Genomic DNA, 24,749 nt, shown 5'->3' with positions numbered 1-24,749 from the left:
CTGTGGATATTCTGGGCTGCTGGTGATATGGGGGAAGTCCCACACTGCTGCAAAGTCTCTGAATCTTTCATTGATTAATTGTCTGCCATTGTGTGATAGCAGAGTGTGAGGTGCCCCATGCACCAAAAAGTGTCTTTTTAGCTTGGTTATGACTGCCAAGGAAGTAGTGTCATGTAACAGATCTATTTCGAACCATCCCGAGTACCAAGTATTGCTGACTTTGCCACTTGCAAATGTCCGTTGCCGCAGTTGACCAGGGTAGGTCTGCCACTGTGAAACTGCAGTGGCTCCTCCTGCTGGTGTGGCTTAGTGCTGCTCCACACCGAGCTAGCTTGCACTTCTTAATCAATGATCTTGGTCATTCTTGGCCAAAAATCTATGTCTCGCCCTTCATTTTGTTGCCTCTGCATCTGGATGCCCTCTGTAGTTTTGTAGTGAACTCGGGATTTCCGCTCTCTGGCCCTTCATTATAATTCCTTCATCAATACGTAGCTCATCACGGAATGGGAAGTAGGGCTGCCCTTCTGGTGACAGTCTGCGCTGTTTGTCCGGCCAACCACCCCTGATAAAAGTACCTTGTGTCCTTAAAGTGGCATCTTCAGCCGTGCATCTTCTTTGTTCCTCCAACTGGATGAGGAAATGTCCTTGATCGTCATTATGTCAAAAGTGTTCTTTTCCTCGACCTGTTGGACCGTGCATTTTCTGGGGACACGGGATAGCGTGTCGGCTAGGTGCATCTCTTCCCCACACTTTTATACCAAAGTGATTATGTAGTTCTGAAGTCTGAGCATCATTCTTTGCAACCTCACTGGTCCTGTGTGTATCAGCTTCTTCAATATCGTGACCAGTCTCTATGGTCACTGGTCTACCATAGACCTAGTCGTTGAACTTGGAACAGGCAAAAACCATTGCCAATAACTCCTTTTCGATCTGCACGTACCTGGTTTCCATGTTGGTAAGTGACCTTGATGTAATGATTGTATGTACAGGCTGGCCCGCCATCCTGATGACATCCTCTCCTAGACTCCTCCCTGGACTCCTCCCATGAGACCCAGGCCATATAGGTCGAGTCCCTTCTTCCTCTCCTCATTTTCCCTAGCCTTAACCTGGGCCTGCAATCTCTAGTGTAATAAAGCCCATCATTCCCCTCAGTCTTTGTCTGTGTATCATTGGGGCAACTGGTAGCACCCAACAATTTATTACAGTAGATTTTGAAGGTCTCCGGTAATGGAGAAGTTGCTGCGCCCCGAATGGCTAGAAGTAGACCCCCAAGTCCCGGGTGCACCTGAACTCTTCGAACAATGGATGAACTGCTTTAATCATTTCCTCGATGTCACCGCTGAAGTGGTCGATTCAAACAAAAAGAAATTGAAGATACTACAGGCGTGAGTCAGCCAGAGGGTCTACCAGGCCATCCAGAGCAGCACAACCTATGTCGAGGCCATGGCTGAACTACGGATGCTACACAAGCCAAGGGTGTATGAAGTTTACTCCCATTACCTGCTGACGTCCAGAAACCAACAGCCTGGTGAGTCCTCTGAGGAGTTTATCCGATCCTTGGTCACACTGGGAAAAGACTGTCTGGGGAATCCCATGACCACAATATCGTTGACCCAGTGCGTGGAAGACCTGACCCGGGACGCCTGTGTGTCGGGGTTGAGGTTGAACTATATCCGACAGCGTCTCCTCGAAGAGGATCAACTCCCACTAAAAAAGGTGATCAACCTGGTCAGGACTCTAGACTCGGCCCAGCACCACACGGTGTCGATCATGGGCAGAAGCGGGTCTACTGCGTATGTTCCACCACGAGGGCTGCCGTCCTGGGACTCAGCGTTGGGGGTTACTGACCCAACCATGATGTAACTTATGCGGGCAGGCTAGGCATTTGAGATACCTTGGCCCTGCAAAAGGAGCCACCTGCTCAGGCAGCAAGAAGAAGGGCCATACCAGAAGATCTGCAGGTCCAGAACTCAGTCCAGGAGCAACGCGGTGTGTGCGCCCAAGGAACTTCCAGTGCCAACCGCGCACGCTAAGGGGTTGCCATCTTACCCGCTCCCAACCTCTATGCCACAGCTTATCCTTATGATGATGTCACTTCCGCCTGCCATGACTCCACTTCTTCCTTCTTCTCCAATGAGGGCAGCGTGATCAACATGGAGGTTGCCATCTTGGGTGGGCTCTCCACTGACGACAACGACGGTGAGATGCTGGATCAAGCCAGTCCCCACCTGATCACGAACTCCATGATGCAGATCGAGGTGAATGGGCACAAGACAAACTGCCTCTTTGACAGTGGGAGTACGAAAGCTTTGTCCATCCCAACGTGGTCCGTAGACTCTCCCTTCCCGTCAGGCTGATGACAAGATCGGTATCGATGGTGGTGAAGGACCAACAAACTTGTATCCGGGGATACTGTGTAGCATCTCTAACAGTGGGGGGGGGGGGGGTGGGGGGAAGTTACAATGATTTTGTATTGTTGATTATGCCCCAGCTCTGCGCGCTGATCCTCCTGGGCCTTGACTTCCAGAGACAGTTCAGGAGTGTGAAGAAGGCGGGGGCGTGGCAAGATGGCGTAGGGAACAGACGTGTCTTCCAGACCTCTCCTGACTCTGATTTATTGTTTTGTCTTTAAGTGCCCATTAAAGTTCTTTTAAAAGTTTATAAATAATGAGGTGCTGGATTAGTGCCTAATGGTTTATATGCAAAAAAAAGGGTAAAAGAAAACATCAACAGACTGTTAAAAAACTACATTTTCCGAAATTGTCTGGGCCTGCTTGTTTACAAGAAGCCAGGACTCAGCGTAGAATGGATCCAGAAGAAGACGTACAGAATTCGGCATTGAAACTCCGTTTTATACCGGTAAGGCACTCTGAAGGTCGCACTCAGCAGCTTTCAGAACAAAGAGCTGGCCGGGTGCCAGTATTTCACACAACAGCCACTGTGAGTGCTGTTACTGAGACTTTGACAGTTGAATCAGCTGGGGCGCCACCAGCTGGAGAGTTAAAGAGCTGTCATTCGACTGCTACAGTGGTGGCGCTGCAAAATGCATCTTCAATTACAATGGTTTTTCCAGACATCGATTCAGTGAAGATGATTAAAGAGATTTGGCTTAAAGATAATCCTGATCTTCAGTCTCCTGGCATTGCTGGGGGGACTTTGAGAGGGATTTTTATACGGTCAAACTGCTAGAAAAGATACTAAATTAAGGGAAGAGACAGAAGATCCCGTGGTCTCTAAGGAACAGCAAGACCCCATTATGCCTGAATCTACTTCTGTTGAAATGTTTGTTAAGGATCTTGAAGATAAGATGTATTCTGTATTGAGTCACTTAGCTAATTTTGTGAACCCGTTTATTTCCAAGATTAATGCGATGGCGGAAACCATTAATGGAGCTTTTAAGCTTGAAACCATTGAAAGATTTGAAATGTGTGATCAAGGTTTAGTCGAAGTACAGGATCAACTGCAAGATTAAAATAGAATAATTGAAACACTGCAGATCCAAAATAAAAATTTAGCAAAAAAGGTTGATTATTTGGAGAATCAATCTAGATGGAACAGCATGAAAATTGTTGGTTTGCCAGAAGGCATAGAAGGACCAGATCCAAGAAAATTTTTTACTGAATGGATTCCACGAGTGTTAGGACAGGATAAATTCCCTGAAGGTTTAATACTGGAACGTGCTCATAGAGTTTTAAGAAGAACATCTTTTTCAGGACAGAATCCAAGACCTGTTCTGATCCGTTGTTTAAACTATTGTGATAGAGAGACAATTTTACGTATGGCTATTAGAAATGCCCAGCAAAATAGATCTCCTTTGATGGTTCAGAATAATCCTGTTTTCTTCTATCAAGATCTGAGTCAAGAAATTATGTTTCAATGACGCGAATTTAATTCTGTGAAAGAACGGTTGTGGAAAAAAAGACATAAGGCAATATTCAGGTATTCTGCGGTAATGAAGATTTTTCAGGATGGAAATCAGCCAAAGTTCTTTGACAATCCTAAAGAGGTTATGGACTTTGCTCAGTCTCTACCAATCATGCAGTTTCAGGAACGATGTAGTCCTTTAAGGTCTCCAAAGAGAGTAGAGATGTAAGGTGGGATCCAGATTTTTAAAAGAAATGGAAGCAATGGTGACCGAAGTGGTAACATTGATTTAAAAAAATAAATCTTTTATCTTTTTTTTAGAAGAATTTAAATAGTTTAAATAATGATGATAGTTTAATGAAATGGGAGTTGGGAGAGGGAACTGGGTGGGCACTAGTTTCCAGAAGTCATCAGCTATCTGTGAGTTATCTCACACCCAATATTTTGGGGGAGTTTCCGCTTTGGGCGGTTTAAACAGGAGGAGGTAGTCGTGACCTCCGACCTGTTTTTTTTTCTTTTTAATTTTTGGGTTAAGAAGTGAAGGTTTTTTTTCAATTATTTTTTTTTAAATAAATAATTTTTTTTAACTCTTTTTGTTTTCTGATTGTAATTGAGAGGGAATTAGGAGGCTTTTTTTCTCCTTTTTTTGGGGGGGGGTTTCTCTTTTTTCTCTCTTTTTTAAGAGGATGATGTCACAGAAGATAATAAGTAAAAAATTGAGGATGTTGAATTAGATGAAGAGGAAGATGAGGGGAAAGGTGATAAGAAGAAAAAGAAGAAAATCAAGTACAAATACATTGAGGGAGAAGAGTTTAATAAAATTAAGTTAATTTCGATAGAGAATTTTGAAGATGATATAAATGAAGAATATGGAGAATTTTATAAGAGTTTGAACTTTTTTTCTTTTTTATATAAGGGGAGGGGAAGGGAATAAAAAGTTTATCTGATTGTTTTTCTAAGGGATGTTTTTGTTCTCTCGATGAATTATAAAGGAAACTTGGTATTAATGGAAATTCTGTATTTATGTTTTATTAATTATGATTTTTTTAATAACACATATGTGGTTGATATATGATTTTAATATTTGAACTTAGTTTTAAAGTGGATTTCATTTGTTAAATACATGTATTATGTTTGATTTAAATATATGTTTAAGGGTATTATTTTAGTATTGATTTTTTTTTGTTGTTAGTAATTTTTTTGTTGTTAAGTTTTATCCTTTTTTTTGTAAGTGGGGTTTTTTCTATTTTATTTACAACATTGTTAATTAATTCTTCACTCTTTATTTTGGGGGGAGGGTTGGATTAATTTTAAATTAGACGATTAATGTTGTGCTATAATTATTGGGGGGGTTAATTTGTGTAGTTTAATGATGTAGTATTCTAATTTTTATTATTTTATTTTTTATTATTTCTTTAAATGTAATTTTTATTTTATTCATGTCAAAAAATTTTAAATAAAGTTTAAAAAAAAAGGAGTGTGACGATGGCATTCGGGGGCCCCCAACCGCTGCTGACTGTTCAAAGCCCCCAGCTCATAGACCCCATTCCTCAACCAGGCACCCAGTTTCCAGCACCATCCTGCAGTGTCACCACCAGCGGGTGGCCCCTCCATCACTGTTTGCAAACCTCACCCCGGACTGCAAACTGATCACCACCAAGAGTAGGCGCTATAGCAGAGGATATGCAGTTCATCCGGGCTGAGATTCAGCGACTCCTGGTGGATGGGATCCCTGGAGAGCACAGGTCCTAATGGTCAGAGGGGCAGGCAAGCCCTGGATGGTGATCGACTATAGTCAAACCATCAACCGCTTCACCAAGTTGGATGCGTACCCGCTACCCCGGATAGCTGACTTGGTCAATAAGGTCGTGCAATACAGAGTTTTTTTGACCATTGACCTCGTCGGCTTACCAACAACTCCCCCTCCGTCCGAGCGATAGAATCTACATGAGATTCGAGGCTGATGGAAAACTATTCCACTCCTGCGGTGCCTTTTGGTGTTACTAAAGGTGTCTCTGCTTTTAAGAGGGTTATGGATTGGATGGTAGAGGAGCACAAGCTGATGGCAAAGTTCCCATATCTCAATAATGTCACCATCTGAGCCCACAACCGGCAGGACCATGACGCTAACCTCGCTAAGTTTTTGCATACGGCCAAGTCCCTCAACTTGACGTACAACAAGGACAAGTGCGTGTTTAATACAGATTGCCTAGCCCTGCTTGGATGCATCATGGCACATGGTGTCATTGCCCCGGACCCTAACCGCATGTGCCCCCTCATGGAGCTCCCAGTCCCAGGTGCTGAAGAGGTGCCTGGGGTTGTTTTCTTACTACGCACAATGGGTGCCCAATTAAGCCAATAAAGCCCACCTCATGATTAAGTCCACAACCTTCCCATTATCGGCGGAAGCCCTGGCTGCATTTCATCAGATCCGAGGAGACATCGCAAAGGCTACGATGCATGCTGTGGATGAATCCGTCCCCTTCCAGGTGGAGAACGGTGCCTCTGACTTCGCACTGCCCGCCACACTTAACCAGGTAGGCAGGCCGGTAGTGTTTTTCTCCTGCACCCTGCACGGTCCCGAAGTACGGCACTCCTCCATCGAGAAGGAGGCACAGGCAATCGTTGAGGCAGTGCACCACTGGCGACACTACCTGGCTGGCAAAAGATTTACCCTGCTGACAGACTAGAGGGCAGTGGCCTTCATGTTTAATAAAAAATAGCAGGGTAATATCCAGAACAACAAGATTCTTAGGTGGAGGATCGAGTTATCCACCTATAACTATGATATCTTGTACCGGCCGGGCAAACTCAATGATCCCCTAGACGCCTTATCCCGGGGGACGTGCACCAGCATGTATCTTGACTGTCTCCAGGCCCTACATGATATTCTGTGCCACCCTGAAGACACGAGGCTGTACCATTTTGTTAAGACTCGGAATCTCCCATACTCCTTTGAGGACGTCCAGTCCACGACCAGACGCTGCCAGATCTATGCCGAGTGTAAGCAGCAGTTCTACTGGCCAGAAAAGGCACACCTCATTAAGGCCACACACCCCTTCAAATGATTCAGTGTTGATTTCAAGGGCCCCCTTCCAATCTCCAATAGGAACACCTACTTCCTGACGGTGGTGGACGAATTATCAAGGCGCTGCATAGCATCTTCACTCTGTTTAGGTACCCCGACTACATTCACAGCAACCGGGGGTCCTCGTTCATGACTGAGGAGCTGCGACAGTACTTCCTAGCCAGAAGCATAGCCACCAGCAGAACCACCACCTATAACTCCAGGGGTAATGGCCAGGTGGAAAGGGAGAACGCCACTGTCTGGAAGGCGGTGCTCCTGGCCCTCAGGTCTAAGAACATGCCAGTGTCTCGCTGGCAGGACTTTTTGCTTGAGGCTCTCCATGTCATCTGGTCATTGCTATATACTGCCACTAACACCACCCCGCATGAACGCCTCTTTGCTTTCCCTAGGAGATCGGCGAACGGTTCATCCATCATTCCTTGGTTGGCAACCCCAGGGCTGGTCGTGCTACAGAATCAGATCAGGGGCCATAAAACAGGCTCACTGGTGGAAGTAGTGCACCTCATTCACGCCAACCCCCAATACACGTTCATGAGGTACCTTGATGGCCATGAGGACACTGTACTGATCTGAGACCTGGCGAGGGCCGGAGACCCCGAAATGACCCTGCCGGCCACGGACCAGACTGCGGACCTGATCACACTGCACAGGAGCACAGTCCTGGAGTCCGAGCTGCCTATCTCTCCGCTGGACCTCCAGGAGCCGACCCCCAGTGTGGCACCAAACCATTCACTCCCTCGGGAGTCCCCCGCCAGCACCACATCCCCTGCGGCCCCCATCTCGGATTCTCCCATGGCGGCCTCCCCCCTCCAGAGGAGCAGCGTTCGGACACACCAACCCCTCGACAGTCCAGCAGAAGGAGGAGGACACCAGTGCGACTAAACCTCTAGTCCGAAGGAGCCTTCTCCCCCCACCCCTGTGTTTTTTTCTTCTCATGTTTGTTACTAGTAGTTTCTATTTAAAAAGAGGGGGGTGAATGTAATGATATGGTTGTATTTACAGGCTAGCCCGTCCTCCTGATGACATCCTCTCCTAGACTCCTCCCTGGACTCCTCCTTTGTGACCCAGGCCATAAAGGTCAAGTCCCCTCTTCCTCTCCTCATTTTCCCGCCTTAACCCAGGCTAGCAATCTCTACTGTAATAAAGCCTATTGTTCCCCTCAGTCTTTGTCTGTGTATCATTGGGACAACTGGTAGTCCCCAACACTTGATGCATAGGCCACAAGTGTCCTGTCTTTCAGGCATGCTGCACCTAGGCCATACTGCAATGTGTCACAGGTCAGCAGCACTGGTCTTCATATGTCGTAGTATGACAAAACTGTTGGGCATGACAAATGCCTCTTTAAAGTTTTGAATGCATTCTGTTGCTGCTCGTGCCATGTCCACTCCACATCTTTATGTGTCAGCTGTCGCAGAGAAGCTGTGAGTTCGCTTAAGTTTGGGATGAACTTGCCAGGGTAGTTAACCACACCAAGGAATTTTTGTAGGGCTGTCATGTCCGCCAGTGCTGGCATCTTGATGATTGCCTTGGTTTTCGAGGGGTCCACCTTCAGGCCTCTGCTAGTAAACACGTGGCCTATACAGGTGATCTGATTCAGTCAGAATTTGCATTTCCGTGGGCTTGAGCCTAAGGTTCACCTTCCTGGCTCAGTCAAGTATCTTCTTTAAATTTGCATCGTGCTCCTCTAAATTCTCGTCGACTATGATGGCACAGGGGTACCTGGCAAAATTCTGCTCCATGCATCACTGGAATACTTCGCTGGCTGAATTGATCCTAAATGGCATCTGCAGAAATTTGTATCGACTGAACCCAGAGCTGAATGTGATCAGTCATGGTGATTTGTAGTCGACCTTGATCTGCCTGAAGGAGATTTTCTAGAAGTGAAAACACAGTTGTACTGCCCATTTGTGTGGCAACTTCCTCCACGGTGCATATCGGATGGTGCGGTCCTTTCAGGGCTGTATTGAGTTCTCGCAGGTTTATACCTATCTCTTGTCTGTCTTTCTTTCTGACAGCCACCATGGAGGACATGCATTTGGTTGGCTCGGAGACCAGGATAATCACACCAGCTTGGCCTTGACCTTGTTTTTTATCACCGAACGAACCACAGGTTCTGGGTCAAACCGCATAGAATATGTTACTGGCAACTTCCCCAGCTCATCTGCAAAAAAAGTTGTCGTATTCTGAAAACATTCTCTGGGACAAATCATCTTTGGAGGGGCTTATTTGGTGTACTTCTCTGCTAAAAGAGACAAGTCCCCTGTCCCTGCAGGCGCTCAGGCTCAAGAGAGGCTTGACATCTTTGTGGTCTACGAAGAACATTAGCACTTGTGACTGTTCCTGTATGTAAAACCACAGCTGCTCCATGCCATTGGTTTTGATCCTGCTGCCTCCGCACGCCACTAGACTTGTTTTCCTGATCCATGGCTTAATCTGATCTGTTTTTCACAGCCAACTTAATGTCTTCTGCGACATGACATTGCACTTTGCTCCTGTGTCAACTTTCATTTCTGCCATCTTGGCATTGACTTTCATAGTCACAAAGACTTTGTTGTTTCTTCTGATTTGTATTTCCGCTGAGTTCTCTGTCGTCTGCAGGATTGATTGTCCTCTTAGATCTGGCATTGGTTTGCTGCCTGGCTCTGCAGCATCTGCTGAAATGGTTCCATTTTCTGCAGGATCTACACTGCTGGCTGAACGCTGGGCACATTTCTCGTCTTGCCATGTGGTCTCCTACGCAATTGCTGCACTCTACCCTGGATGAGAGTGTGGCATGGCCTGGCTGGCTTTTCCTCCTGATCTCCAGCCATTGTCTGTTCGCAGGTCCCGCCCAGACTGTGCCAATGCTTGTAGCTTGTTGCTGTGGAAGGGCTAGCTCCCTGCTATTCTCCTCCTTGGTTTTGTAAGCCAAACAGGTAGAGATGGCTTTTACTAGCATTAAATCGTTGTCGCCCAGAAGTGCCTTCCTCATACTGTAGTCACGAATGCCACAAACCATCCTGTCTTTAATTCCTCACATAGCGTTCCAGAGTTACAGGTTTTTGCCGATTTTCAAAACACTGATGTATGAGTTAATTGACTCACCAGGCTTTTGGTCTCTAGTGCTAAACTTGTGTCTCTCCATCGTTATGTTTCTATGTGGATTGTGCTTTTCCCTTAATTTTAGTTTTAGACATTCAGGGTCGTTTGTCGAATCAGCCAGGCTGGTAAGGAAGAAGTTCCCCTTCGCACACTTTGTCCGTGTACACCAATGACCTTTCCTTTTCAATGGCTTTCGAGTCCACCAAACTCAATAAAATATATGCTCTGGTGCAGGCAGGCTTGTCGCTAGGAGCTGCTGCAATAAATATGCCGTACTTTTTCTGAAAGATATGCCAGTTCTCAGCTACATTGCCCTCGAACACAAGTGGGTCAGGCTGTCTGAATCTGTCTGCTATTATGGCAACTGCTGCAACGCTGTAATGTGGTGTTGGTTATTCACTTTTGGTCGGTTGGAAGGCCTCAGGCTTGGGATACTTGTGATCCCACTTCTGACACCATGTTTATTATTGTGGACTGAATAATGACGACTGAGAGTAATGTTAAGCAAATTGTTTACTTTGTACACACAAGAGAGGGAGCTTCTTATATGGCGTACGTTCCATGCCAGAGCCTGTTTTTTTCAGCCTTGCGCCTTCGCGAAGCTCGTGCATGGGCAGAGCGCTATTGTTGAGTATAGTGGCTGCAACACAATTGCAGTGGATCCAGAGCAGCCAATGGCAGCGGCTGTCTACACCTTGGTTCCCTACTGTGACAATACTATGGCACTGTTGTACTCTTGTATGGGTCTTGAGCCTGTGAACATTCTGTTTCAAAGGAGAAGGTGCTTCCTTCCAATCACAGCTGACAATATAGGTGCAGGTCCTTGCCAACAACTCCAATAAGTGCCCTGACAAAGCTTCACTGATTGTCATGAGATAGTTAACAGCTATGACATCCAGGAGGCTTTATATTTACAAGGAGCAGAAACATAATTGAGAGGAACTGTAATTTTATGTGGATTAGAAAACCTGTCTATCCAAATTGGCATTGACATGGTAAGATTAACGAGATTCAAAGAAACGTAATGGTCCAATACAGTAGTCTTTCTTTTTTTTGGCCTTTAAGCAGAAAATTCCATTTGGCAAAGCTGGGATGGAAAAGATTACAGAGTCATAGTGGTTTGGTGATGACGGTGGCCAGTTTCTGCTAGCTATTAAGCATGGTAGTTCAAGCAGATGATCAGGGTGACATATGGAAAAAGGAAATTCCTCTATTTAGCAAACCCACAGCATTTAAAAAGAAAAGCTATTAATTTGAGGAACAACATTTGCCGAAATTACTTCAAACTTACACAACTTGGAGTATTATAAGGCGGTGGGAAATCATAAGTATAAGTTGTCTCCAGACACCTGAAAAGGGTAAAGATAAGTACATTTAATAGAGAAAAAATATAAAGAGTTAACAACAAAAAATTCTAAACTGTGTAAGGCTGACACCTGCCTGTATAAATATGCAATTTTCAATATTGTTTGCAAAACAGCTTTTCTGGACCACAGAAAAGTCTGAAGACATGCTGGGTGTAACTTTCTTTTCAGTTTCTCAAGAGAAGTAATCCAACTTGGAAATAAAAATGGTTTTGCAATTTGATTTTCCAATTCAATTTTGTTGCCCATATCCTGTGACATCACTAAAAAGTCCAAAATTTATGACTTGTCAGTCAAGCTTTTCAGTTAAAAGCCACAGATGATGTATTTTCTGGAAAAAATTGGATCATTTAATGACTGCAGCATTTTTTCCCTGAGAGAGATTAACGAACTAGATGGGATTTTACAACAGTAAAATAGATCCCAACTTCACCAGATTTATTTAACCAAATTCCAAGCCACCACTGTGTTCAGATGATGTTGTCCATATCTCTGGCTAACAGGTACACTGTTGGATTATATCGATTGAATATTGCACCCAGCAATGGATGAAGATCAAGAATCTGGTTGAATGGTGCCAGAACAAGTTTTAATTCCACCATTAGCAAGATCAAGGAGCTGACTATTGGCTTTAGGAAGGTGCAGCAATGGGACCATGCAACTGTTTAGATTGACTGGATGGCAGTTGAGAGGGTTAGTAACTTCATTCCTGTGTGCCCTGTAGCGTGATCAATGACACGAAGTAAGGGCCAAAGGCTTTATTGATCTAAAGATCCAAGGGCAGGTAGGGGGGAGGAGTGTAGTTGAGATCTTGGGGGGGGTGGCTACTGGTTCTGCAGACAGGCCAGCCTGCCCAACTCAGTGGGGAGTGTGCCTGCAATACCATGTTCACCCCTCCATTTTAGGTAGAGTCTGGCAGGGTGATGCAGGGCACTGTCTTTATATTCCATGAGTTGCACAGTAATGTTCACAGGTTTAGCCTCTCTGGTGGTTTTATCTATCATTGGGACCTCTGCAGTTCTGCTGGCTGTGCTTCTTCCTCCAGCAGCCCAATAGCTCAGTCACTGGGCTGGCTGTTGGAGGTCTGAACCGTGTCAGTGTCTCCCAGGTCGGTGGGATAGAGGAGGGTTAGTAAGTAACTGAGGAGGGGAAACCTCCAGCAGGAGGGAACATTCAGTGGGGGGCTGTTCTGGGGGTGGGACCTCTAAATCTTCAACCTGGGTGGTCCACAGGACTTTACTAGTGCCTACTGGGGGTTCACATGCAGGAGGTGCACTTCCTCAGTGGGTCTGATTTGTGGCTCCTAAGCTACTTCCAGAGGAGCACTTGCCCAGGGGCCATCAGCCAGACCAGAAGCGTGGTTCCTCACGCCAACCTCCTAGGGAAGGAGAACAATCTTTCATGGAGCATTGCATTCATAGCTGTAAAGAGTAGGGACCATGTGGCATGCAACATTTCTGGGAGTACCTCTTGTCACTGGGATACATTAATCCCTCTCGCCTTTAGGGCAACAGGACCGCCCTCCAAATGGTGCCGTTTTCCCTCTCTACCTGGCCATTTCCTAGGGGGTTATACCTGGTGGTTCTACTTTTTGCTATGCCCCTGGAGATGAAGTAACATCACAGCTCCTCACTCATGAACGCTGAACCCTGGTCGCTATGCACGTATGAGGGGTACCTGAACAGAGTGAATATGGTGCAGAGTGCTTTAATGACCATGGTTGTGGTCATGTCTGGGCAGGGAATGGCGAAGGGGAAGTGTAAGTATTTGTCCACAATGTTCAGGAAATAGCTGTTCTGATTCATTGATGAGAGGGGCCAAAGGCTTTATTGATCTAAAAATCCAAGGGCAGGTAGGGGGGAGGAGAGAAGAGCTCTTGGCCTTTATTAGGGGGCTGGGGGGGGGGTGGTGGCTACTGGTTCTGCAAACAGGCCAGCCTGCAGAAGTCTATACTGAGGCGTTCAAAGGGGCGAGTGGCTTTGATGAGATGGACTCTTCCTGGCCTGTAAAACTGTGGCTTGCATTCCGCACAGACGGGGCAATTGTGTGTCAGCTCTCTGATTTCCTCCACTGAGTAGGGAAGGTTACGTGCCCTCACCAAGTGGTAGAGTCTTGTGACCCTGGGATGGCAGAGACTGCCATGGAGGGCGAGAAGGCGATTTATTTGGACCCTGGTGCAGCTTCCCCTGAACAGCGCATCGGGGGGCTCATTGAGCTTACTCGGCCAACACAAGATCTTGTAATTATAGGTGGACAGCTCAAATCTCCACCGTATGATCTTGTCATTCTTAATTTTACCCCACTGTTATGATTTCGTGGTGCCTCATGTAGGCCTTCAAGAAGTGTAGCTACATGTTGAATTTCACGGAGACCCCTAGGTCTTTTGGGTCGATCTCCAGCATTTCCAATCAAATCACCTTGTCCGTGGCACTTAAAACTTTAGATCAATAAATTGTATCGTGATCAATGACCACTCACAGACATGAAGCAAAGGCCAAAGGCTTTATTTATCTAAAGATCCAAGCATGCCTCAGCACGCTGCTGGCTCAAGTTCAAGGATAGGTATGGGGGAGGAGATCAGGGCCTTTATTAGGGGACTTAGGGGGAGGGGCTACCGGTTCTGCAGGTGGGCCAGCCTGCCCAGCTCAGTGGGGAGCGTGTCCGCAATACCATGTTCCACCACATGCCCTCATATTGCCCTCATCTTGGGGCAAACACATCAAAGTAACCATGAGACTACACACACCAACACCTTTACTTTCTAAGGAGTCTGAGGGGATTCTGCATGTCATTGAATACTCATACCGAATTTGTATAGGTGGGATGTGGAAAATATGCTGACTGTTTCCATCAAGATTTGGAAACTTGAATGCCCAGAAACACAGTCCTATGAAGTCTCATGTTCATTAATTCTGACCCTGAACTCTTCTGGTGCCTCTATCTCTGTGGCCACTTCTTTAACTGGGACTCTTCACCCAGATTGCCAGCCCCTTTTTAGTATCCAGAATTACCAGTCCATCACCCTCTAGTCTCTTATCCTTTCAAAACTTATTAATTAGTAACTGCTGACAGGACACTGACCACCTTGATTTTCCTGTTTTTCTTACAATCTAAGCAATCCTCACCTCTGAACTTCTAGTTTGCAACTTCCTATTCACTAAGAACTGAGCCCAATGTCAACATCTAACTACCAGCAAGGATGATGTCAAACTGTGGTAAAGCAAATGGATCTCTATCTCACAGAGGCCACTGGCATCTTGCAGGCATTTCCTCACACCATCTTCTGGATCACCATAATCAGAATCAAATTTATTGACATGAACATGTGCCACAAAATTTGTTGTTTTGCAGCAACAGTATTGTGCATTACTGGTGCAAAAATTGCCAAAAAAGTACATGTGGCAGGCTGCACCAAAGGAAAACACGGGCACAATACTGCTTGGGGCAACACAACTTTATTCCACTCACATAATCTAGTTGGCTGCTAGCTGAGCTGTGCTTACAGTGTGATCCCGGAGAGAAAGAGAGAGTACACGGTCAGGGCCCTCTGGATCCACCTGGTGGTTGAATGCCATTAGGCCGAGTGCCATGTCTTTAGCCCACCTGTTGGCCGAGTGATGTACCACAGTGAATCATCACAGTACATTCCTGTGGCGGCCCCCTACCCAATAGGTGTCCCGGCACACCAGATGGCGGTCGAACGCAGCAATCCCACAAGGACCACGCCAACTAAATGGCCCTTCTCCCCGGGCTGCAGGCCGTGCAGTGGGAAACAATGAGCACTGGTGAGAACGCTGACCAATTGGCAGTCGGCAAGCCCGTGACATAATTTCTGCCTAAGTGGCAGGACAACTAGGCTTAGCAAGCCTATATAAGGCAGGGCAAATTATTCAATAAAGCAGTATAAAGTGTCCTTAACCAAGTGTGGGTGTCTTGCTTTTGTGCTCTTCTTTGGCACGTGCTACATTCCTCTAAATACACTATTTAAAAATAAAAAATTATTGTGAAAGAAGAGAAAGAAGTGAGGTAATAGCTGTGATTCATTGTCCATTCAGAAATCTGAAGGTGGAGGGGAAGAAGCTGTTTTTGTACCATTGGGAGTTCATCCTGATGGTAGCAGTGAGAAGAGGGCATGGCCTGGGTGGTGAGGACCACAGCAACAATCAGAATGCACTCCACAGTACACCTGCAGCAATCTGCAAGAGTCTTTGGTGACATACCAAATCTCCTCAAACTCCTAACGAAATATCGCTGCTGCCAAGCCTTCATGATTGCATCGCCATGGAGGCCCCAGGATTGATCTTCAGAGATGTTGACACCCAGGAATTTGAAGTTCTTAATCCTTTCCATTGCTGACCCCTAGATGTGGACTGGTTCGTGTTCTCCTGATTTCCCCTTCCTGATGTCCACAATCAGTTCCTTAGTTTGCCAATGTTAAATATAAAGTTGTTGTTGTGATACCATTCATCAAGCTTATGTATCTCACTCCCATACACTTCCTCACTTGCCATCTGTGATTCTGCCGACATCATGGTGTCATCAGTAAATATTATATGGTATTTGAATTGTGCTTACCCACACGGTCATGGGTGCAGGGAGAGTAGAGCAGTGGGCTAAGCACGTATCCTTGAGGTGTGCCTGTATTGATTGTAGGTGAGGAGGAGACATTGTTACCAATCTGCACTGACTGCGGCCTTCTGGTGAGCAAGTCAAGGATCCAGTTGCAGAGTGACAAGCAGAAGCCCAGCGTTTTGAAGCTTGCTGACCAGTACTGAGGGGATGAGAGTGTTGAAAGATGAGCTGTAGTCAATGAAGACATCCCTGATGTATGTGATGCTGTTGACCAGGTGAGTGGAGAGCCAGTGAGATTTCATCCGCTGAGGAATGATTGTGGTGGTAGGTGAATTGCATTTGGTCCATGCCTTTAAGTCTTAAGTGAGGAGCTTTCTTTACCTTTACTTAGGTACAAGTTAATTCTGGCCATGATCAACCTTTCTAAGAATTTCATTACAGTAGATGTGAGTGATACTGGGCAATAGTAGTTGAGGCAGCTCACCCTGCTCTTCTTGGACAGATTGATGTCCTTTTGAAGAAGGTGGGAACCTCCGACTGCAGCAGTGAGAGATTGAATATGTCTGTGAACATTCCAGCTAGTTGGCTGGCACAGATTTTCAATACCCTGCCAGGGTCTGACACCTTGAGAGAGTTCATCCTCTTGAAAGATGTTTTAACGTTGACCTACAACGTCAACGTTGTCACTACAAATATCTCAGGGTTGCCAGCTTATTCTGGGATTCTCATTGGTACAGTTTTCAAAGTGAGCATAAAAAGTTTTAATCTCATCAGGAAGTGAAGCATCACATCTATTTATGATGATATGCTTCACTCTGTAGGATGTAATGGCTGTAAGACCTGCCATAGCTGGTGAGTATCTGATTCTGTTTCTATCTTCACTGGGAAATGGAACTTTGCCTTGAAGATAACCTTCTGTAGGCCATACCTGGACTTCCTTTAGAGATCTGGATCATTGGCCTTTAATGCCATTGACCTACCCCTCAGCAGGTTGTGAATCTGATTAATCCATGACTATTGTTTGGGGTAGTCATGGTATCTGTAAGTGGGCCCACATTCATCCACACAGGTCTTGATGAAGTCAGTGACAGGTGTGGCATATTCATTCAAGTTTTAAGATGAATCCTTGAATATAGTCCAGTTCACTGATTCAAACCAATGCTGCAGATGCTCCTCCGCCCCCCTCGACAATACTTTCACAGTCTTCACCACTGGTGCTGTGGACCTTAGACTCTGCTTGTACGTCACGAGTAAAAGTACAGCCAAGGTGATCAGACTTGCTGAAGTGCAGGTGTGGGATGGCTTAGCAGGTGTTCTTGATGGTGGTGTAACAGCAGTCAAGTATGTTGGCTCTTCTACTTGATAGTTTGTCAGAGACTCCTTCAAGCTGGCCTGGTTGAAGTCCCCTACAATGACTGGAAAGACATTAAGCTGTGCTGTCTCATGGCTGCTGATTACAGCCCGTCCCGTGCCAGACTGATTACAGCCCCTCCAGTGCCAGACTGATGTCAACGTGGGGAAGAATGTACAGAGCAACCAGGATGATAGCAGAGAATTCCCTCGATAGATAAAATGGATGATACTTGATCACCATATGTTCCAGGTCAGAGTAGCAGGAGTGGGACGTAACTGCCACGTTTGTGCACCACGATGAATTGATGATAAAACAAACATCACCTTTACCTGACTCTGGTATATGCTCCTCAGCGTAAGGTGAAGCCTTCGTACGTTATAACCATATAACCATTTACGGAGCGGAAACAGGCCATGTTGGCCTTTCGAGTCCGCACCAGTTCACTTGTTTATTTTCTTGCCGGTCATCCTTCTTGTCACTCCTCCTCCTCTCTTCTCCAGTCCTTTTGATAAAAAAATTCTTACATCACTTCTCAACACCATGAGCTCTAATGTGCTTTGTGCACAAGTATCTAATGTTCCTTCAATTATTATGTTCGCAATGTTCTCATTCGGCCATGTCTCTGTGGAACACGTCATACAGAAATCCCTGATGTCCCTCTGCTGCTGTAATCTGGCTCTAAGTTCATCCAGTTTATTTTCTAAGGATTGAACACTAGCCAGGAAGATGGTAAGGAGCAAAGGCTGCAGTGCCCGACGTCTTAGTTTAACGTCTGCAACCACGTGGTCGGATCTTCCTTCAATGGCCCATGGGTTGGCTGCCTGAATTGGCAGACTTTTCCGTTTCTGTCAATTGCAAAGTCTCATGACTCCACCACTGACTATCAGGCCATTGTTTCCCACACTGTACCAACATTATTTCCTCAGGAGATCTCCACACCCAGCTTCCTGGAGCATGCATCTCCTGACCAAGGTCACAAGCAGGCCTGTTCTAATGCAGTCAGAAAGAACACCAAGTACCAGGCTGGCTGATAATCTTTTTTTATTTATTCATTGCTGTGATGTGTACATCACTGGCAAGGCCAGCATTAATTGCTCTGGAGAAGTAGAAGTGAGTCGCTGCTTTGAACCCTTTCTGGTGAAGGTAGTGCTGCCATGGACAACAAATTTGAATCTGACACCACTAGTGTTGGTTTCCTTTCTTCTGTTGTTTTTGGAAATGCCAAAATTTATTGCCAATCCTCATGTTCTGTTGAGAAGATGGAAGTGAGGTGCAACCAAAAACCTTGTGGTGAGGATTGTTCCATTATTCGGTGACCTTGACCCTGTCACTGAGACTGCCCTTCTGGCAGGAGGGATCCCTAAGCTCAGTCTGCATTTGGTGAATAAGCACTCAGATCCCATACTCGTCATATTACGAGGTAAAAGTGTAATCACAGACACATGTTCCTATTTTTATTTACATCCATAACAGCTCAGATTTACTTAAACAGAGCAGGAACATTTGTAATATTACTGGAAGATGACAATTATCCAATCTTCTCATCTCCTGATCCAAAAGCAATGATTCATATTGCTGTTCCATGAATTCTGGTAATCCTTTGTAACCTCACAAGCAATGTCAACCCTGTAAGTCTAGATGTAGAAAGCACCACAGAGTGAGACAAGTTGACTAAAGCCCAATTCTGTCTTTGACAAAGATTGATCAATGAAATATTCGTTGATTTCCCCCATGATTCACTGGGGGTATAATGTCAGTTGTCATGACACTCCCTGAATTGCAAGTTAACTTTTACAGAAAATGAAAAACAAATTAAATTTTGAAATTAAAACATAGATAAGCTCCAATAAAACATTCAGTACTCAAAAAGATCAAGCAGTTCCATCAGCATTAGAGCCTGTTCTTTCCAGCAAATTAGATCGCAGCTTATTTCAATTTGACTCCAATCAGTCAGTTTAGGATCTTCCTTTGCCAAACAAAAAAAAAAACAATTAAATTCAACTTTGAAAATTATCATTGACCCTGGGTTCAATCTTGCCAGTATAAGGTTCCATATTTCCACTCTCCCCACTCCCCCTGCCTCCCAACATGAAGAACTGTGTGGTAAACACTTTTGTGCCATGATTGGCTGTTGCCGGCTGGACATGCTTCCTGAGACTAATCCTACCCATAGCCCCTTGCATGCTCCCCTTTTCTCTTTGCTTCAATCAGTCAATGAGGTAGATCGTTGTTTAGTTAATAAAGCCTGATAGTTTCACAACTTCACTTTTTTTGTGATTATTGATGGTATATCAAACTGCTTCCTGGTATTCAACCAGACAAAACAGCATTTCTCCAGTCCACGGTGCACACACGATGTACGTACGGAATACACAGTACTTAATAATCACATATATACATAAATATAATTTAAAATAAATGTATATGAATATTTTGGGATGATTTACTCCGTTTCTTGGACAATCTGAGCCTAAGATTGAATCTATATGGCCTCAGTGACCTACAGGGTCAAGGCTGACATGAACTTTCACCCTGAACCCGCTGGCCCACAGGATCGGGCTTCATATGTGGGTTTCCATTTCAGCCCTGGCAACCTACAGGATCAAGTCTCCGACATCAACTTTCACCCTGAACTCGGCGACCGACAGAACCGAGCTTCAAATGTGTTTCCACCTTGGCTCCTGTAACCTATAGGACCAAGCCTCTATTGCAAACTCCCCAGGAGCACATAGGCCTCTCTCTCCACCCTCTGACTTTCCCATCCCTCCCCATCTGCCTTGGACCCTTCCAACCTGCCATCTCCTGATCCACCCCATCCTCCTCCCCTCCCCAACACCCTCCACCCCATTGATCCTCCCCCAACCCTTGTCTGGTCATCACCATCCCTTCTGACTTTCCCCTCTCAGAAACTGAACACTCTGTCTTCAGTAAAGGCCTAACCTTCACCCACACCTTAACGAGTTCCGCGCATCCCATGATTTTGAACTCTTCTTCCATTGGCTCCATTTCCATGCTTACTTTCATAACCACAATTCTCCACCCCCCTCTACAGATCCCTCTCCCGCTTTAAGATATCTTCCTCCTCCTGGACACCTCGTTCCGTTCTTCTACCTGCTTTGGATGTTTATATAATCTATGTGCAACGTACAGCATCACTGCATTGACGTTATCAGTGATGGAAATCATCTGTGTCTGAAATATTCAGCAGATAGAAGAGCAAAATGGCTCTTGATCCCCAGATACTTTTAATGACAGCAGCGGGTATGCATAGTATTCAAATGCACCTCTGCAGCTGGTAGTTTAATGTCTGCAGGCTGCACATTTAAAAATCCCACACTGCAATATTGTGTACTTGGCACATCACTGCGTGTCATCAATAACGTCCTATTCATTAGCCCGATACTGCCAATCACCTGCAGTTGTGTTTAGACTGCAGGCATTCTGTAATAATTTCTAGGGGTCCAGGAGGTAAAATATTGGAATGGAAATGAGTCCCTCAGACTGCGTTCCATAATTTTGGGAATAATTTTCTGGAACACAGCAGCTATGTAAAAAATCTCTCTCTCTCTCTCTCTCTCTCTCTCTCTCTTCCCTTCCCACCAAATTCTTTGATCATCAGGAACTCCCATTGGTAATCTTCAATTTTTATGCCATAGAATGGTGGTCTTCCTGAGTGCAAATCTGCAGACCAGAGCCCACTTTCATCATCCACAGCAAGGTCCTGCAGGTAGGCAGAATATTCTGTAGCCACACCGAGGCACAAGGCACCACAGGCCCACTGGTAGGTGGCAAAAAATGTCTGACAGTTCCACCAATGCCATGCCCGCCCCCAACACCCACCCATCCCACCATTTGGCCAGCTGTCAAAATACCCACAGTATCGGAGCCTCCAAATTGGATCACGTCACTCTTATTTCATGACAAATGAAGACAAAAAAAAACTACAAATCACGCATAAAATGAAAGGTGGGGTGAAGTCATGTGCGTCTTAATTTCTGGGTAACTAGCAATGAGACCCTGGATATCCAAGAGGTGCCATGGATCAGCAGAAATACACATCACATCAACTTTAATCTTATGGCCCAGTATATCCTTCAGTCAGCCATAATGTTTAAGTCAAGGGAATATTGTGTTTAATCATGTAGAAAGGCATACTGCCTGCAGCACCAGACAAAATCATTAATACAGTAAAGTGAAGGAAGGTGCCATTGACGGAGCACTTACTCACTAATAATCTACTTACATGCCTAACCTGGGTTTCACTAATTCACTCTGCTCCAACCTCATCACAATCCACTGATCATTGGGGGTTCAGAGGTGGAGAGGGTGAGTAAATTTTAGCTGGCTATCTCAGAGGATCTTTCCTGAACCTAAGGCACAAATGGCATCGTGAAGAAAGCATGTCAGCACTTCTACTTCCTCAGGTTTTTGAGGAGGTTTGGTATGACATCGAAATCCCTGGCAATTTTCTACAGCTGTGTGGTGGTAAGTGTGCTGAATGGCTGCAGCATGGTCTGTTATGGGGGCACAAATACCCCAAGCATAAACCCCTGCAAAGGTAGTTGACTGGGCCCAGGACATCACAGGCAAAACCCTTCCCACTATCGAGAACATCTATGGGGAATGCTGCCATCAGATCATCAAGGATCCACACCACCCAGCACCCACTCTGTTCTCGCTGCTACCATCAGGAAAGAGGTATAGGTGTGTTGTATGTGGATTGTGGAGGAACACGTGCCCTCCCTGTCTGTCTGGAACATTGTGGATTGCAAATGGCCACGTGACTTCTCTGTCTGAAATTTATTCAGAAGTCGCATCACCTGCCAATCAAGGTTGGACTCTGTCAACTATTAATGCATACCTGACTGTTGGCTCATTTAAATGATTCAGTGTCATCGTTGGCGACACCCAGCTCAGAACATCATAAAATATCAATGCACACCTCTTTTGTTTCTCTCTGCCTCTTAATCAAAGTCCCAGACATCGCTCCATGCCAGATCACCACTGGAGGAGTCGTGGGTAAATTTAGCCATAATACTGTGATAAATCAGTGCTTGCAGAGAGCTGCACTCCCGTTGGCCCAGGGAATCGGGAATGTGTTTGAAGTCCGTCTGTGAAGTGTGTACACGTGCAGGAGCATGTAGAAGATAGGCAGCCACTAGTATCAGAGTCCAACATGGGTTCGATGTAAATGTCCATATGGTTGTTTAATAGTAGAGTAACTAAGTATCATTTGACATCTTCTCCTGTTTGTCTCCCGTGTATTCAATAAATATACCTTTGATTGTAACACGTGTCTATTCTCGTCTCCCTGCGAACCCATCGAACCTGATACTTTCTAAACACAACAAGGTGCCACAAGACTCATACCACCAGGTTCAGGATCACCTGCTACCCCTCAACAACAAACTCAATTGACATCCCACCAAGAACATATAGATGGAGATTAAACTCCATGCTACTTAAAAAACAGGAATTTAGAGAATTTATTGAACGCCAAATTAAAATGTACTTTGAAATAAATACAGAATCAGTGAAAGACAAATTTATATTATGGGATGCAATGAAAGCCTTCATTAGAGGGCCGATAATAAGTTATGTAACTAAGATGAAAAAGGACTACAATTGGGAAATAGAACAGTTGGAAAGGGAAATAGTAAGTACAGAAAAAAAAACTAGCAACAAATAGATGAGAATTGGCAGACAAAAAAAAAATACGAAACATTACAAATGTATAAGGTGGAGAAGAACATAATGAAAATAAAGAAGTATTATGAGCTAGGAGAAAAAAATGCACAAAATACTAGCCTGGCAACTTAAAACAGAACAAGCTAAAAGAACTGGCATCAAGGAAAAAGGACAAACAAATTACATATAACCCAACAGAGATAAATGAAAACTTTAAGGAATTCTACAACCAATTATACTGAACTGAGAACGAAGAGAAAGAAGACAAAATAGATGAGTTTTTAGCTAAAATTGAACAATTTTATTCAAATTGATAAAACCATTTGAAATAGAGGAAATACAGGATATATTAAAAAAGCTACCGAACAATAAAACACCTGGAGAGGATGGACTCCCAATAGCATTCAATAAAATATTTAAAGAGTTATTAATTCCTCCTCTCCTGGAAGTAATGAACCAAATAGAAGAAACAGAAAACTTGCCAGATTCATGTAAAACAGCAATAATTACAGTAATACCAAAGACAGGGAAAGATCTACTAACACCAGCATTATATAGACCAATATCTCTACTTAATTCAGATTATAAGATAATAGTAAAATTTTTAGCAAACAGATTGGCCAACTGTGTACCAAAAATAGTAAAACAAGATCAAACTGGATTTATTAAGAAAAGATGAACAACGGACAATGCCTGTAAGTTAATTAACTTCATCCATGCAGAACAAAGAAATAAGATGCCAACAGTGGCTGTTGCTTTAGATGCAGAGAAAGCCTTTGACAGGGTAGAATGGAATTATTTATTCAAAGTATTACAGATATTCAACCTACAAGAAAAATATATTAATTGGATTAAAGCATTATATAATGAACCATTGGCGAAGGTGACAGTAAATGGATATGTATCAAGCCAATTTAAATTAAGTAGGTCAACTAGGCAGGGATGTCCACCATCTCCCTCACTGTTCGCTTTAGCAATAGAACCATTGGCAGAACTGATAAGAACAGAAAATAAAACAAAAGGGATAAAAATAAAGGAGAAGGAATATAAAATCAGTTTATTTGCAGATGACATCATAGTATACTTAACAGAACCAGAAATATCAATAAAAGAACTACACAAGAAATTGAAGGAATATGGAGAAATATTGGGGTACAAGATCAATGGAAATAAAAGTGAAGTGATGCCAATGAATAATGCAGATTACACAGAGTTTAAAAAAGAATCACCATTTAAATGGAAAACACAAGCAATCTGATACCTTGGTCTTAGATTAGATGATAATTTAGGCCATCTATACAAATTAAATTATCAGCCATTAATGAAGAAATTACAGGATGACTTAGAACATTGGAAAGAATTGCCACTAACATTGATAGGGAGGGTACATTGCATTAAAATGAATGTCTTCCCAAGGATACAATACCTATTTCAATCGTTATCAATTCCCTTAACAGAGAAATTCTTCAATGAACTAAAGAGAATAATAAGGAAATTCTTGTGGAAAGGGGGGAAACTGAGGATAGCGCTAGATAAATTAACAGAATGGTACAAACAAGGTGGTTTGCAGCTACCAAACTTTAAAAATTATTATAGAGCAGCACAATTAAGGTATCTATCAGATTTTATCAAACAAAGGAAAACCCAGATTGGACCAAGGTAGAGCTAGATAAAATAGGGGAGAAGGTACCAGAACATATATTTTATAAGTGGGATGAAAAACTGGTGCAATATAGAA

The 24,749-nt window shown here is 44.3% G+C and overlaps 1 protein-coding gene across 2 annotated transcripts in view; it reads right to left on the bottom strand.

Annotated features, from left to right (window-relative positions):
- The window catches only part of LOC138755788 (cilia- and flagella-associated protein 95-like), a 56,965-nt gene that overhangs the window by 11,563 nt on the left and 20,653 nt on the right, over window positions 1–24,749 (bottom strand). For both annotated transcript variants that reach the window (XM_069922430.1, XM_069922423.1), the window contains one exon: window positions 11,325–11,382. In XM_069922430.1, coding sequence (XP_069778531.1) covers window positions 11,325–11,382 — 58 coding nt within the window. The remainder of the gene's footprint in view (window positions 1–11,324; window positions 11,383–24,749) is intronic.

The sequence above is a fragment of the Narcine bancroftii genome, chromosome 1 (genome assembly GCF_036971445.1).
Source record: "Narcine bancroftii isolate sNarBan1 chromosome 1, sNarBan1.hap1, whole genome shotgun sequence".
In the NCBI taxonomy this organism is placed as follows: domain Eukaryota; kingdom Metazoa; phylum Chordata; class Chondrichthyes; order Torpediniformes; family Narcinidae; genus Narcine; species Narcine bancroftii.
Note: the sequence above shows the minus strand (reverse complement) of the source record. Positions and strands in the feature narration are given on the sequence as shown.